Raw genomic sequence first — 17,364 nt, 5'->3', positions numbered from 1 at the left:
GAAATTCACTGCCCTGCATGAGAAAGGGGAGGAGCCCTGGGCAGAACTGCTCCTTACACAGATTGCAATCAGTCTCCCTGTTCTCAGTTCTGCCCTTTCTCCTGCCTTCCAAAGTAGCCACTGCCTCCAATTCCTGACCCTTCCAGCATTGTGCGGCAAGACTTGTCCATTTCTTCTTGACCACTCCTTTGGTAGGTGCTTGGTCTTCAATTTCTCAACTCTGTTAATTCCTCCATCTGCTTTCTTTTTCTTCCAAAAATTTGTTGACATCTGTTGCCTGCTGATGTCACCTCTCCTGTTCTCTGTCCTTGTCTGTTTATTGTCTCTTTATTCCTTTGTTCTCATTTTAGTGGGTATTAGGAGTATTAGGAGGAGCAGACATGTACTGAATCTGCCATGTTTAGCAGGAAGTTTTCTGTAAATCTTTCTGAAATGCCAGGTCTACTTCTTGGCCTCATTAAAGGCCTTCCTTTGCCACCTAAAGCTGGATTTTTGCTTAGAATTTGTAAGGCTTTCTTGTCATCAGGCTCAATTTTATTTAGAAAAAGACTAGAGCTCAAATTGAATGTAGCCTGAACCCAGCTTATACCTGGACACATTTGCTTTTAAATAAATGACAATGTTATTATAAATTATTTAACTATTACTTAAATAAAAAAACTCTTTTGTGTGATCTGAATCTTTTCCTTCCTTAAAACTGTATGCAAAACAACTTCTGGTTGTTTTTTCTCTGGGAATTAGGGCTCCATATGGATTGAGTCCTGGCTGGCCAGGCTTCAGTGAAGTTCAGAGCTTGGCTAAGCTGGACTAACTTTTCTCCATGTGGCATCTTTAAAAAGGTAGTAGGGTCAGTGAGCTTGCATAGGAGTCTAATTGAAAAGGCCAAGCTTTAGGAACCTTAAAACTTCTAAACAAGTACGTTAATTATAAAAAGGATGCTTATGTATTCATTAAAGACACACTTCCCTCTCCAACAGGTACACACACACAGCCTTTACCTGGCTGGGTTAAAGATGACCACATGCCTCTAACAGTGATGACGCTGCTGTGTCCTAATGCAGGTCTAGAGCTTCACCAGCCCCAGGCTGCCCCTGGTGGGCACAAGAGTCAGTGTGGTGGCTGCTCGTGCTGGTCGTCATGGAGATGTCTCTGTCCTTGCCTTCCAGGTGCCCCCTTTCAAAGGTCTCAGCATCCTCACGCTACCTCCTGCCGCCACTTCCACCTGGGCCCCCCGCAGCCGCAGCAGCTCGCTCCCGACTTCCCGCTGGCCCACCCCGTGCAGTCGCAGCCAGGCCTCAGCACCCACATGGCCCCGGCCCACCAGCACAGCGGCGCCCTGCACCAGTCGCTGACCCCGCTGCCCACCCTGCAGTTCCAGGACGTCACAGGTCCCTCCTTCCTACCTCAGGCCCTGCACCAGCAATACCTCCTGCAGCAGCAGCTCCTGGAAGCCCAGCACCGCAGGCTCGTCTCGCACCCCAGGTTGGTGCTGCCTGGGGCGGAGGTGGGGACCCGGGTGGGGCTGGGTGAGGGGGCAGGGCCAGGGCGAGGGCGTGGCCCGGTGTGGCAGAGACGGGAGCGGGGCTACAGGCTGCTGGACTCCTGGCTTCTCTCCCTGGTTTGGCTGACAGTCACCAAGTGGGTCTCTACAGGAAGTAGCTGTTGTTTCAGAGGCATTCATTTCAGGCAGTGAGCACTGTCCTGGCCTGACATGGGCTCCCTCAGAAGCCAGTGTGTGTCCCCATTGCGTCACCCAGGTGCAGGGTCGGGGACCGGGTAACTGGTGGTCCACGATCCTCACAGTGGACTCCTGCATGGTGTGGGAGGAAATTTGTCTAGGGAACCGCTCATGTCCCCTCCAGCTTTATGACTGCCTGATTCTAACACCCAAGAACCCTAAAGAATACCAAAAGGAAAAGACTGGTTCCAGGAATGGCTGGTTCCCGCCCTCAAGAGCTCTCAAGAGCCCACAGTCTAGATAGAGTCTGGCTGCATATTAATACTTAGGAAACAAGCAGGGAGTCAAATTAGACAATCCTAATCAAATAGGTCTGGAGTAGCTGTGGGGCCCTGGGTGAGTCACTGTGCCTCTCTGGGTCTCAACTGTCAGGAGAAAGAGTTGGATAGTCAGTGGATCTCAAACTTTTTGGTCTCAGGACTCTTTTCCACTCTTGCAAATTAATGAAGACTACAAAGAGCTTCTGTTTATGTGGGTTTTGACTACTGATGTTTACCATATTAAAAATGAAAACTAAAAAGTTTTAAATATTTATTAATTCTCTTAAAAATAACAACAAATTCATGTTATATTTTATATATTTTTTTATATATATTATATATTTTTTAAATATAATAATACATTTTTATGAAAAATAACCACTATATATAAATTTAGTGAGAAGAATGACTTTTTAAAAACATATTTGCAAATCTCTTTAATGTGTGGCTTAATAGAAGGCAGCTGTGTTCTTATGTCTGCTTCTGCATTCAATCTTGCAGAATCTGTGTCATATAGTTTCTGCAAAACTTCTCTGTTCATTTGTGACAGAATGAGAGTGAAAAGGCAAATAGCCTTATAGTATTATTAGGAAAATAGTTTTGACCTCTTGAACCACCTGAAAGGGTTGCAGGGACTCTCAAGGATGCTCGGAGCACACTTTGAGAAATGCTGGACTAGATCATCTGTAAGGCCCTAGGATGCTTGAGATAGAAGGTGAGTGTTGTAGGAGATCAGAAGGAGAAGAGGTCACCACGATCTGGGATGTTCAAGGAGGCCTTCCTGGAGGAGGAAGGCTTTGACCTGTGCCATGAAAGCTGGGAAGAGTGTCAAAAAAGGGTTGAGGCGAGGAGAAGAGCATGATGGGAGTAGAGGGGTGCATCGAGCCTGCAGGAGGCAAGTCTGTGTGTCTTGAAGATGGCCCACCAAGGACAGTGAAAAGGAGAAGGGCGAAGAGGCAGAGAGTGTGGATGGAGGCAGGTAGTCTGCCGCAGACACACCAAGGGAGAGACCTCCGCACAGTGGGCAGCCTGGAGACAGCCAGAGTTCCTGAGGTGCAGCCTGCTGTTCATCTGGGAAGCTTCCTTGGAGTTTGTCAAGAGTGGTGAAGCTCAGTACTTGCTAGACTGTGGATGCTGAGCGGGGCTGCAAGAGTGGGGCAACCTGAGGGTTTCTCAGAGCTCCTGAGAACTAGTGGCCTGGGTAGCCCCTGACGCCAGGGCTCTCCATCCCTTCTGGTGCAGGCGGAGTCAGGAGCGTGTATCTGTCCACCCCCACCGCCTCCACCCCAGCTTCGACTTTGGCCAGCTGCAGACACCTCAGCCCAGGTATTTGGCTGAGGGCACTGACTGGTGAGTCTCAGGGCCCCTGGGGGAGGCAGGGAGGAAGGGAGGAAGGAGGGAGGAGGGAGGTCTTGCCAGGTCCATGGAGTTTCTGTTTTCATTCACTTTGAGTGGCGCAGGAGGCCTAGTTCTCAGGCCTCAGCCTTTGCCTCTGCTCCCAGCCTCTCTCTGGGCCAGATGGTCCCACATGGGCCTGGTTCTAGCAATTAGCTTAGATGTTACTGGGTGCTATTATGGACTCAGTGTTCAGCATAGGACTCAGTGTTCATGGTCCTGCAGAGGGGGAGGGGGGACAGGGATAGAAAACATTTCCCAGGCTCAATGAGGGATATGAACCAGTGGCCCCTTGGGGGAGAGCAGAAAGGAGAATTCCGAGGAACTGGGTGGTCAGGAAGTCTTCCTGGAGGAGGTGTGTCTCAAGGGATCCACAGAGAAGTGCCAGGGTATGCTAGCAAGGCAATGCTGGGTGGGGTGGCTGTGTAAACACAGGCTTACATTGCATCTTGAAGGATGGAGACAAAGCCAGCCAGGTCAGAGGTCAGGACTGAGGAGGGGAGCTGGGGAGAGAGGTTGAGGGTGGTGTTATTGCTGAGTGTTTGCAGATAGTGGGCCCCTAAGAGACCTGCCCATAATTTCCCTCACTCAGGACAGATGTCTTTGTTGTCCTGAGATGCAGGGTCGCTTGGTTTTGGATCCTGGGTCCCACCCAACTCTGGTTCTAGCTCAGAAGAGAGCTGATATTAACTAGAGTTGGATCAGAACCCTTGAAAACTTAAAAAAATGTGCAGTTTACTGAATATTTAAAGGTAAAAGGCATCATGCCTGCAAAGAGTTCAGGGGAAAAAAATGTATCTAATCTATCATCTATCTTCACAGAGGATTGTGTGTGGAGATGTATGTATGCGTGTGTGCATGTGTGTGTGTGTGTGTATGTGTAAGTATGTTATATACATTGGGGGGAGAGAGAAAGGGAGACAGAGAGAGAAGGAAATAGAAATGCAGTAAAATGGTGACATTTGGGGAATCTGGGTGAAGGGTATACAGGAATTCTTTATGCTGTTCTTGCAACTTTTAGGTCAAAAATGTTTTTTGTTTTGTTTTGTTTTAGAGTGTAAAATAATCTATCAATGGAAAAGCATGAATTATCTTAAAGTTTGATGTGCCGTTGTGTCATTTTTTAGCCATTTGTCAGGCTTAGTCCAGGGTTGCTTTGGGAGCCCTTCCCATGCACACCCAGGAATGACTCCAGAGAATAGTTCCAGTCAATTGAATGCTAAGGGTGCTTCTAGGTGCAGGAAATCGTGGCTTTCACATGTTCCATTTTCTTCAGCCCTTTGCTCACTCTCAGGTACACTTTCCGTTAAATTGAACAATTCCATAAAAGATAGATTGCACTGCAGCCAACTTCTGCCCAGCCTTTTCCAATTAGCAGATTCAAATTAGGAAGATTTAATTGCAGTTTGGATTGAATTCTGTCCCTCAGCAGTCAAGTCAATTTCATTTAATTCAATTCAGCACACATGGAGCATTCAGGGCCCTTGCATATGGCTGAGTGATTGGAACATGCACAGGGGCCTACAGGCAAGTGGGACCGAACAGGTGACATAGGTGGGACTCATCCTGGGGAGATGACAGGAGGAGCAGTGCAGGTGCTGGCCCTGTCCTCAGCTTTCTTTACAGAGCCAAACCTCCTTATCTTTCTTATTTAAACCAGTCTGCATTCCTGGCTCCTACCTGCCCCAAGAAACAGAAAGAAGGAGGCTCCAGGAGGCTGGTCCCTGCCCTAGCAGGGGATGCTGGGAGGCCCTGCCTGGAGGCCCGTCTGGTCCACCCTTGGGCTCTTTCTGCCTGTTCTGTTCCCACTTCCCAAGTAGGATGCTGATTCTCCTCCCTTATAATTAGCTCTGCTCCAGCGGGGGGTGAGCCTAGTGGCGCCGAGGGGTTTTGTGATTGATTGTGCTAACTGCATCCCAGCCCACTTTTCTAGAGAGCTGCTTCTGCCAGGAGATAGGCAGCCTGGTAATTGGATGACAGGAAATGCATTATATCTCTACTCTCACCCTCTGCAAGGAGCCCCTGGGGGCCGGGGGAGTGTGTCTGTTGCATCCCCCATCCCCTTTAGAGAACCATCAGAGACCACTGACTTCTGCCCTAGGTCATTCCAGAAACTGGGCTGCAAGCCCATGTCCAGCCCCAAGGTCATCCAGCCCCTGAGGTTATCCTGGCCTTTTTTCCTACTTTGGGATATCTTAACCCAACCCAAGCAGCTTCTCTCAGCTGGGAACCCTGGCCTGAGAGTGTGTGGAAGCAGCAGGCCTTGGGGGATACATCCCAAACCCCTCTCTTTCTCGCCCATGCCTAATAACTTTATCCTGACCTTGAGCCACAACCCAGTGCCTCCGTCCTTTTCACGCTCCTTCTTGGACTCAGTCCTGACTTCTCAGTTCTAACTCTGCTCCCCAGTGTGGACTGTACCCTGCTGTGTCACAGCTGTAGCCCTGCCCAGGCCGAGGTCTGTAAGTACCTGGGACCTGTGGGCAGAGAGTGGGTGGAGGGTGAGCACCTCTAATTGTCCTTTCCCCTCCGGGAAACCTTGCCTCAGCAAAGCCCCCAAGGCTCCCTGAGCCTGGAGTCACCCATAGGATGGTGCTGGCACTTGTGGGGCCAAATTCTAGGAAGAACTTAGGGTCTGCACAGCAACCAGACCACACCATGTTCAAGAACATTGAAAGTGGAGAATAAAGTTCAGTGTGATGTTGAGATACAAAGGCCAAAAATGATACATTGGCACAAGAAATCTCCAAAACACAGTTCTGGGTTAATCCTGTGGCTTTAGGTCTGTAGGATATTCCTGCAACCCATTTAGAAACTTAGCAAGCTCTTACAGGCTGGTGGCAACAGCAAAGGCTGGACACACTGCTGCTTTAGGGGCTAATTTCTCTTTGCGGCAGGTCCTGGTCCAGACTTCTTCAGGGTTTGAGGAACCACATCCCCTGTTGGGGTAGCCTAGGTCCAGGAAGGAATTTCTGATGAGGTGATAAGAGGGGCATCATGAGAACCCACCCAGGCCCACCCAGGGCAGACCATCCCACCCATTTGAGGGGCAAGTGTCTCTTGCTTTTACAGTTAGCATTCTTGGGATTGCGGTGACTGTTTTCCAAGTTCCTCGGGACTTTGCTTTGGTAGAATTCCTCGAACATTTGTTTTGAATTTGTTGGGTTCCCTGAGACTTCTGGGTAAATGCTAAAAATCAGAGCTTCTGCCATGTGAGGCAGTGCAATGGAATGAGCCCAGACAAGGGTGTGAAACCCTGATGGTCCCAACTGGCCAGCCAAGGTCTGTGAATAAGGCACTGTCCTACTGCAGGCCTCAGATGGAGGGGCTGGCCTAGTGGATTTCTAAGTTTGCATCCAACTGGCTCCAAGAGTTTAGCTCATTTCCCAAGTGACGGGCTCATCATGAGTTGTTCTAGGAATTCGGCCTGATAATGGCTCTTTGCATCTTTATAGTGCTCCACAAAGAACTTTTACCTGCATTTTCTCATTTGATGCTCCAGCATTACCATGAGGAGCTACTGTTATCATCATCTTAGAGATGAGACTCAAAGAGGTGAATTAGCTACAGAGGGTCTCACAGCTAAGAAGGGATGGGCCTGGGACAAGGACCTGGGTCTTCTGACAGCTGCTGCTGTTCAGGCTGTGGTGTGCGTGGAGCCTGTGAGAGTGACTGGCAGTCCTTCCTGCCCATAGCAGCTAGACCTGGGCTGTGCAAAGAGGAGGATGGGGCCAGATGCCAGGGACCATCAGAGACCATCAGAGAGCTCCTGCCAGCTCTCCAGGGCTCATACGCTCATGAGCGTAACCCAGGGAACAGGGATCAGACTCCCTTGAAGGCTGATGGCTTTGTTGGGTTTTTCCCTTAGAACCATCTCAGATTACATTGCAGGCCAATGTGTAGCCAAACCCAGGCTATGTGGGATCCAAGCTCAGCGGCAGCAGGCACAGTGGAAGCATAGGAAGTTAGTGGTCAGGGCCTGCTCGTGGCAAGATGAGGAGGGGAAGTCTCAGAGTCCCATGCCTCCTGCCATCTCGCTCCTGTAGGATCTGAGATTGAACCTTCTGAGGCCCTGGCATTCCTCTCAAGGGTGCTTTTAGGGCCTAGCTGCACTTTCCCAAAGGGAAGCTGTGTCCTAATTACCAGGGACCACTTCAATGTACACAGCAGACTGCAAGAAACGACTGCTCGCAGCATATTTTCTCTAATAAATGCCACAAGTTTCCATGAATGTGTTTGGTATTTCTGAAGTTGGTGCCCATAGAGATAAAACTTGGAGTTAGTGGACGTTACCTTTGCACAATAGAGAAACTTCTTAATTAAAAAAACACTTTTTATTATGGAAAATATCAAACAATAAAAAAATAAGAGAATAGTATAATGAATTCACACACATATGTCATCCAGCTTTGACATCAACTCATAGCCAGTTTTTTTTTTTTTTTAAGACAGAGTCTCACTCTGTGCCACCAGGCTGGAGTGCAGTGGTGTGATCTTGGTTCACTGTAACCTCTGCTTCCCGGGTTCAAGCAATTCTCCTGCCTCAGTCTCCCGACTGAGTGTGCGCCACCACACCCAGCTAATTTTTGTATTTTTAGTAGAGACAGGGTTTCACCATGTTGGCCAGGATGGTCTCGATCTCTTCACTTCATGAGCTGCCTGCCTCAGCCTCCCAAAGTGCTGGGATTACAGGCGTGAGCCACAATGCCCAGATCTCATGGCCAGTTTTACTCATCTTTGTTCCCTGATGTTACTGTCATCTCCGTTACCGGTGGTTTTGCTTTCCGGGGTTTCAGTTACCCATGTAAACCACGATCTGAAAATATTACAGCATTTTGAGAGATTGAAAAAGAGAGAGAGAGAGAGAGAGACCATATTCACATAACGTTTTTTGCAGTATATTGTTATAATTGTTCTATTTTGTTATTGGTTATTGTTGTTAGTCTCTTACTGTCCCTAATTTATAAATTAAGCTTTATCATTGGTATGAATATATAGTATAGGAAGAAACATAGTATATATAAGATTTAGTATTATCTGCATTTTCAGGCAGCCACTGGTGTCCTGGAACATATCCCTCACAGAAAAGGAGAAACTGCTGTATTTGGAAACAAATCCAGGCATCATATTATTTCATCTGTAAATATTTCATGAAGTATCTCGAGAGATAATGACTCTGCTTTTTCACATCCTTACTTTGATACCACTGTTAACATAAAGAAATGTAATAATAATTTTTACTATAATCAAATGTCTAGCCAGTACTAAAATTTCTCTGTTATACTTTGTATCAATCAAGATCCAGATAAGTTTTATACATTGTGATTGGTTGATATGTCACATAAGTCTCATTTAATCTACCTGTTGCTGGATTCAAATTGCTAAAGTTTTGTTAAGTAACTTTTACATCTTTTTTCATGAGTAATATTGGTTTATAGGTTTTTTTTTTCCTTGAAATGTCTTTGTCTGATTTTTGTATCAGTGCACTGCTTGCCTCATTGAATGGTTTGGGAAGTGTTTCTTCATCTACTTTCTGAAAGAGGTTGTGTAGGATTGGTATTATTATTTTTAATTAACTAATTAATTAATTTTTAGATGCAGGGTCTTGCTCTGTCACCCAGGCTGGAGTGCACCTTGGCTCACTGCAGCCTTGATCTCCTGGGCTCAAGCGATCTTCCTGCCTCAGCCTCCTGAGTAGCTGGGACTACAGGTGTGCACCATTGTACCCAGCTAACTTTTTGTTTTTTAAATTTTTGTAGAGACAGTGTCTTGCTATGTTGCCTAGGCTGATCCCGAACTTCTGGGCTCAAGCGATCCTCCCACCTCAACCTCCCAAAGTGCTGGGATTACAGGTGTGAGCCACTGTGCCCAGTCACAGGCTGGTCTTAAACGCCTAGGCCCAAGGGATTCTCCTGCCTCAGCCTCCTATGTAGCTGGGATTATAGGTGTGTGCCACTGCATCTGGTAATTTTGGTAATTTGTCTTTCAATAAATTTTTTCTTTTCATTGGATGTACTGGCATAAGGCTATTCATAATATTTTCTTATTGTTTGAACATGTGGAATCTGTTATAATTCTACCTCTTTCATTCCTCATATGAGCAATTTGTGTATTCTCTCTTTTGTTCTTGATCAATCTAGATAGAAATTGAATCATTTGTACTGCTCTTTAGAAAATAGCCTTTGATCCCATTGTTTGTTTTTTATTTCACTGATTTCTGATCTTGATTTTATTATTTCCTCCTTTCTACTTATTTTGGGCTCTAGCTTCTTAAGGTGGAAACTTAGATCACGACTTTGGGTTTTCTTTTCTAATATAAGCATATAAAACTGAATTTTTCTTTAAGGACTACAAACTTTCTAATTAGTGTTATGAATTCTTTTTGACCCTGGGTAATTTAGAAGTTTATTATTTGATTTTTGAAAATTTGGGATTTTGCAGAAATTTTTTTTGTTGTTGATTTCTAATTTAATACCAATGTGATCGGAAAACATACTGTGTAATTCTAATCCCTTTAAATTTATTGAGACTTGTTTTATGGTCCGGCGTTTATTCTATCTTAGTAAATATTCTATATGTATTTTAAAAAAGCATATATTCTACTCTTCTTGGATGGAGTATTCTGTAAATTTCAGTTAGATCAAGTTGGTCGATAGTATTGTTCAGGTCTTTTATATTCTACTGATATTTTTTCATGAATTATTCCATGAATTATAGAGGAGGAGGGTGGATGTCTACAACTCTAATTATGAATTTGTTTTCTTTCAGTTCTGTCAGTTTTTGCTTCACTTATTTTGACTTATCTATATTAGCATATTAAAAGGATTGTCATTTTTCAAGACGAGCTGACTCCTTTATCATTATGAAACGTCCTTCCTTATCCTTGGTAATATCCCTTGGTTCAAAGTCTACCTTGTCTGATATTAACATAGCCATTCCAGCTTTCTTCCAGTTAACGCTTACAGGGTGTATCTCTTTCCTCCTTTTACTTTTGACCTAGTATCTACATCTTTATACCTTGAATGGACAGCATATAGTTGGTGATTGTTTTGCAGTTGACAATCTCTGTCTGTTAACTGGGGTGTTTAGACCACTTGCATTTAATGCAATTGTCTACATGGTTGGAATTAAATCTGCCATCTTGCTATTTGTTTTCTTTTTCTTCCATCAGTTTTGTTGTTGTTGTCATTTCATTGTTTTTCTTTTAAAAGTTTTGTCTGTTTTTTGCCTTCTTTTGGATCAGTTGAGAATTTTTAGTATTAAATATTGGTTTAAAAGTCATACCACTTTATTTTATTTTATTTTGGGAATTCACTAGGTTTACAATGTGCCTATTTAGCATATCACACCCTAAAATAGAATTATACCATTTTGTGTGTAATGCAAAACTCTTACGACTGTATACTTCCATTACCCCTTCCCATCCTTTGCTACTCGTTTGGTAGGTTTTATCTCTATGTATGCATAATCACCAAAATACATTGTTATCATTTTTGCTTAAACCAGTGGTTGGCAAATTATGGCCTGTGAATCAAATCTTGCCTGCTCTCTGTTCTTGTAAATAAAGTTTTATTGGAACACAGACACATCTATTTGTTCACCTATTGTTTATGGCTGCTTTTGCACTACAGTGATGCTTGAGTAGTTGTGACAGAGACTGTACAACTTTTGAAGCCCCAAATAATTACTATTCATGATCCTTTACAGAAAAATGTTTGCTAATCTCTGCTTTAAACTGTCAACCTTTACAGACAATTTTTAATAGGAAAGCAATTATTTATATGTCCCACATAATTATCATTTCTGGCACTCTTTATTCCTTTGTAGAGATCTAAGTTTCTGTCTGGTATTAGTTTTCTTTAGCATGAAGAAGTTTTTAAAACATTTCTTGTAGTAACAGTCTCCTGGCAGTGCACTCTCTCAACTTTTTGAAAACGTCTTTATTTCACTGTCATTTAAAAATATACTTTTGCTAGGTATATCTTTCTAAGTTTGCAGTTTTTTTCCCTTCAGCAGTGCAAAGATGCCATTCCTTTGTCTTCTGACTTGCTTTGTTGTTGATGGGAAGTCTATGATCGTTCTTACCTACGTTCTTCTATGTCAAATGGGTCTTTTGTTCTTTCACTATTTTTAAGATCCTGTCTTTATTACTATTTTTCAGGAATTCGATTATTATGTCCCTTGGAGTGGCTTTCTTTGTGTTATCCTGCTTAAAGTTTATTGAACTTTTTGGATCTGTGAATTTATAGTTTTTATTAAATTTGGAAATATTTCAGCCATTTTTTCCCTAAAATATTTTTTCTGTCATCTACCCTCCATCCTCTCTTTTTGGGTCTTTACTTACCCATATGGCTGACTGCTTGATATTTTTACTGAGACTCTGTTAATTTTTTAGTCTTTTTCTGATGGTGTGCTTCATTTTGGATTATTCTTATTCTTATTCTTATTCAGGAGTTCATTCTGTCACCTAGGCAGAAGTGCAGTAGTGGCATCACAGCTCATTGTAGCCTCAACTTCCTGGGCTCAAGTGATCCTTCCACCTCAGCCTCCTGAGTAGCTGGGACCAGAGGACACACCACTATACTCAGCTAATATACACTTTTTTTTTTTTGGTAGACGTGGTGTCCCACTATGTTGCCCAGGCTGGCCTCAAACTTCTGGGCTAAAGTGACCCTCCTGCCTTGGCCTCCCAAAATGCTGGGATTAGAGGCGTGAGCCACTGTGCCTGGCTCATTTTGGATTACTTTTGTTGTTATGTCTTAAAGTCACGAATCTTTTCTTTTGTAGTGTCTAATCTACTGTTAATCTAACCCAGTGAATTTTCCATTTCAGACACTGGATTTTTCATCTCTAGAGTTTCACTGGCATCATTAAAATATGTCCTCTTCTATATGTTTTTATGCTTTCTTTTGTATGTTTGAATATGATTATAATAGCTATTTTAGCATCCTTGTTATTTCTGTTTCATAGTTGTTTCAATGGATTGATTTTTCAACTGATTCTGGGCTATATTATCATTTTTTTGGCATGTCGTATTTTTTATTGAATAATGAACATCATTTATGAATAATTGTGGATTATACACTGTTAAGTAGTTACGTTTGTTTTATTCATTTAGAGAGTGTTAGGCTTCGTTCTGGTAAGCAGCACTTGCAGTTCAGTTTCACCCTTTTGAGGCTTACTTTTAAGTCTTCTTCCAGCAGGACTGGAGTACCCCTAGAGAAGAGACTACTCTAGATCTGCCCTAATAAGACACATAAATAAGTCTCAAAAGGCTATTCTGGGGTCTCTATTGTGTGTCCAAGTACTCTCTGCTCTGGCTGACTGGAATATGAATCTTTCCCAGCACTGTCTAATCTCTGGGAACCCACTATACCTTGGATGCTCTTTGTTCAACCTGGTAAAATTTCACCCCATGTATGCAGATCTTAGTATTCAGTAAAGACTCAAGGGGATCTCCATGCAGATTTCTGGAGCTCTCCTTCTGTGTAGCTGCCTCTTCTCTCCAAATCATGGCACCACAACTTTCAGAGACCTCAGTCTCCTGGAAATAAGATATCTGAATCCTCAGCGCATTAAGATTATCATGCTCTTCTTAGTTCTCTCCCTGCTCATGGTCTGGAATATGCCTTCATGAAAAAAACTAGGGAGGTTGCAGGGCTCACCTCATGTGTTGTCCTTCTATTGAAAGCAGTCTACATTGCTTGTCATATAATGTCTGAAAACAGAGATTTCATATATTCTGTCCAGCTTTCTAGGGGTTTAAAGTGGAAAGGTAAATTTAACTCCTGTTAAACTATCACCAGTAGAAGCAGAAATTCCTTTAATTCTCCTCTATATCCTTTTTTTTTTTTCCTCCAATGTGTTTGTTGAAGAAATCAGACTGTTTTTCCTATAGTGTCCTCTTATCTGGATTTTGCTGGTTGCATTCTGGTGTTGTCACTTAAGATGTTCCTTAGTTTCTTGTATTCTCTGGACCTTGGCACCAGGATTAAGGCTTGAGTAGATTCAGCTTCAACTCTTATTTCTTGGCAAAAATACTTCATAGGTAATATTGTATTCTTCCACCAGAAAACGCGTACTGTCTGGTTGTTGCTTCTTTTGTGATGTTAGCAACAATCAATGATCTTTGCTTAGATCCTTTATTTCTTTAGGGGAGGCAAAATGGTGACAAAAATTCAACAAAAATTCAGTCATCCTTTATTCATTTATTAGCTGAAAAACTTTTATAAACAGAAATTTCCACTCATCAAATATTTGATTACCTGGAAATACAGTAAGAAAATAAAGGCTTCTTTTCATTTATGTACTAGTTTTCAAAATGAAGAGTTGGCTGGGTGCAGTGGCTCATGCCTGTAATCTCAGCACTTTGGGACACCGAGGTAGGTGGGTGGATCACTTGAAGTCAGGAGATCGAGACCAGCCTGGCCAACATGGTGAAACCCCATCTCTACTAAAAATACAAAAGTTATCTAGGTGTGGTGTGGCACGCCTGTAGTCCCAGCTACTCAGGAGGCTGAGGCAGGAGAATCTCTTGAACCCAGAAGGTGGAGGTTGCAGTGAGCCGAGATCACACCACTGCACTCCAGCCTGGGTGATAGAGCAAGACTCCATCTCAAAAAAAAAAAAAAAAAAAAAGAAAGAGAAAAGGAAAGAAGAGTTTGAAGGGGACCAATTTTCTAGCATCATTTCACGTGCATGGATTTAAACAATTTTTTTTTTTTTTTTTTTGAGACGGAGTCTTGCTCTGTCACCCAGGCTGGAGTGCAGTGGCCGGATCTCAGCTCACTGCAAGCTCCGCCTCCCGGGTTTACTCCATTCTCCTGCCTCAGCCTCCCAAGTAGTTGGGACTACAGGTGCCCGCCACCTCGCCCGGCTAGTTTTTTGTATTTTTTAGTAGAGACGGGGTTTCACCATGTTAGCCAGGATAGTCTCGATCTCCTGACCTCGTGATCCGCCCGTCTCAGCCTCCCAAAGTGCTGGGATTACAGGCTTGAGCCACCGCGCCCGGCCTAAACAATTTTTATTTATTTCCATTTCTCCTGCAGTTATGCTTGTCAACCTGCACATTGTCCTAACTCTGGCCAGTGGAAGCCTCTTCAGGACGGCTTCTGAGCCCTTTTGCCATCATCCTAGTAGTGTTTTGATAGCTCTCTTGTTTCCAGTTATGACAAGATGTTTCCATCTCATCTTGCGCATTTTCTCTCCAGATCTGAAATTGACCATTTTCCAAATTAGCCATTGGTTCATCCTCAGTGCAATTCATCAATCAATTTGTTTTTAAGCAAAATGAATTTTCCTATATTTTTAGGGGTGGGATGCGGTGGGCTAGGACAAGCTGTCTAGCCTGTAGGTCTAGGTGTAGAGGTCTCTCTCGTTTTCTCAAAGTGGTAAAAATACAGCCTCAGCTCCCTCTTCCACTTTTATCTGAACCTTGTCTTTCCCTTACTTGGTGCCTCTGGCTTGCTCGATTTAGATTTTTCTTTCAGCATTCCTCTCAGAGACGGACTTTGTCTTAGGAGGGAGCTTTGGTCCCCTAGTTTAAAGAAGTCTCGTAGAGCCTGGATTGCTCTAGCTCCTTCAGACCTTGCAGAGTCCCTTCCTTCTCTGGGTCTCTGTTTCCTTCCCTCTAAAGCGAGAGGAAAGGCTGGGAGACGTAAAGTCCCTTGCAGCTCTGGCAGGGTGTCACACCGATTCTGCTCCATAGGCTTGATGTCTGAGGTCCCTTCTGTAACCTGACGGCTAAATCACACCACCCTATGGTTCACCGAGGCTGTTTCCCTGCAGGGATCTCAGTGTGGACGCTGGCTTGAGTCCTGCTCAGTTCCAGGTGCGGCCCATCCCTCAGCACTATCAGCATTACCTAGCGACTCCTCGAATGCACCATTTTCCCAGAAACTCCTCCTCCACGCAGATGGTAAGTGAAAGAAAATGGACTCCCTTGTGCCTATTGAGTGCCAGTGGTGGTCTGAGGCCTGTGCTCCCCTGTGCCCCTGCTCCTACATGACCCGGCTCCCCTGTGTATCAATCCCCTATCCCCTGGCTCCCCTGTGCCCCAGCTTCCATATGACCCAGCTCCGCTGTATATTAAGCCCCTATACCCTGACTCTCCGGGACCCTGACCCCCTTATATCCTGGCTGCCCTGCAGTCCGGATTCCATATGACCTGGCTCCCCTGTGTATCAATCCCCTATGCCCTGACTCCCTTGTGCCCTGGCCCCCTTATATCCTGGCTCCCCTGTGCCCCAGCTCCTACATGACCTGGCTCCCCTGTGTATCAACCCCTATGCCCCGACTCCCCTGTGCCCCGTCCCCCTTATATCCCGGCTTCCACGTGACCCAGCTCACCTGTGTATCAGCTCCCCATGCCCTGACTCCCTTGTGCCCTGGCCTTCTTGTATCCTGGCTCCCTGGCAGACCAACAGCTCCCTTCTCTTCCCAGCTCCTATTCGCACTCTGGCTTGATGGGGAATGAAAGGGGACCTGTTGGACCAGAAACTGGTTCTGCTGAGGGGAGCAGGAGGGGGTACTGGAGGAGTGGAAAGGGGCAGCATGGCTAGGTGTGGTCTGTGGGTAAAAGGCTCAGGGCTAAGATCAGGCAGAGTAGACCTCGCACCTCATATGGCCTCATTTAGTTTCCTGTGGTCAGTACCTCTCTGGGCTTTGGCTTTACTAATTTGTGAAATGGAAATGAAGATGCCTGTCTCACCCATCTCACAGGGTTGGTGTGAGGATCAAAAGAGATCCCAGCAGGAGCTCTTGGGCCTAGCCTGCAGATCCAGTTCTGCCTTTTTCAGAGGGCAGGCCTTCTTGTGGCTACAGAGTGCTGAATCATGGGTCAGGGTGGGCTTGGGGGCCTTTGGGCTCCTGACATTGTAAGCTGCATGGGATTAAAATGAAGATATTCCATGAAAGCTGCAAAAGCTTGATTGAAAATCTTATTTCCAGGCAGCTTCACTTTGCTGCCCTAAAGCATAATTCCACCTTCCAACCCTTCTCTCTGTCACTAACCACTCAGTTCCTCACAGTCTGCTTTTTGTATAATAAGGAGCTTGCATGAGTAATTTTTGGAGTCCTTGTAAGCTCTGAGGGTCCATGCTTTGTGTATGAAGCGCCATCTCTTAAGAATAAAGAAGCAAACATTTATTGAGCACTTACTACATGCCAGGCACTGTTGTAAGCACTTCATATAAATTATCCCATTAATCCTCTCAAAAACTCCCACAAAAGAGTATCATCCTGATTTTAAAGATTGGAAAACTGAGGAAGAGAGAGGCTAAGTAACTGACCCTGGGACATACAGTGAGAAAGTGGAGGAGCTGTGATGGAACCTCCTCTCTGACTCATAGCCAGGGTAAGGGAGAGGTGAGTGAGGCAGGCCATGCAAGAACAGAGTCAGACTCTCTTTATTTAAAATACTGACATTTTGCTCAGCATGGAGGTTTTTTGCATTTATTTGACTTTAAAAAACATTACATTGAAATATTATTGATCTTGATTACTGAGGCTTTTGGTGGCCCTTTTAATTTTGTGCCCCCACCTTGGTGCCGACACTAACCCAAGCCTTTAACCATCAAACTGCTCTTGGAGGCAGTGCAGAGTAGGGGTGATATGGTTTGGCTCTGTATCCCCACCCAAATCTCACCTTGAATTGTAATAATCCCCACATGTCAAGGGCAGGACCAGGTGGAGATAATTGAATCATGTGGGGGCAGTTTCCTACATGCTTTTCTCATGATAGTGAGTGAGCTCTCATGAGATCTGACGGTTTTATAAGAGACCTCCCCATTCGCTTGGCACTCATTCTGTCTCCTGCTGCCCTGTGAAGAGGTGCTTTCCACCATGACTGTAGGTTTCCTGAGGCCCTCCAACCATGCGGAACTGTGAGTCAATTAAACCTCCTTTCTTTGTAAATTACTCATTCTTGGGTATTTCTTCATAGTAGTGTGAGAATGAACTAAAACAAAAGGT

General features: G+C 44.6%; 1 protein-coding gene across 5 annotated transcripts in view; it reads left to right on the top strand.

Annotated features, from left to right (window-relative positions):
- The window catches only part of RNF165 (ring finger protein 165), a 127,432-nt gene that overhangs the window by 98,670 nt on the left and 11,398 nt on the right, over positions 1–17,364 (top strand). For 4 of the 5 annotated variants that reach the window (XM_033177839.1, XM_033177838.1, XM_033177841.1 and 1 more), the window contains 3 exons: positions 1,167–1,482; positions 3,241–3,348; positions 15,181–15,310. In XM_033177839.1, coding sequence (XP_033033730.1) covers positions 1,167–1,482; positions 3,241–3,348; positions 15,181–15,310 — 554 coding nt within the window. The remainder of the gene's footprint in view (positions 1–1,166; positions 1,483–3,240; positions 3,349–15,180; positions 15,311–17,364) is intronic. The other variant, XM_033177840.1, reaches the window with a different exon arrangement.

This window comes from Trachypithecus francoisi, unplaced genomic scaffold, assembly GCF_009764315.1.
Source record: "Trachypithecus francoisi isolate TF-2019V2 unplaced genomic scaffold, Tfra_2.0 Lachesis_group19, whole genome shotgun sequence".
Taxonomy (NCBI): Eukaryota; Metazoa; Chordata; class Mammalia; order Primates; family Cercopithecidae; genus Trachypithecus; species Trachypithecus francoisi.
The sequence above is the reverse complement of the archived record's forward strand: the minus strand, read 5'-3'. Positions and strand labels throughout refer to the sequence as shown.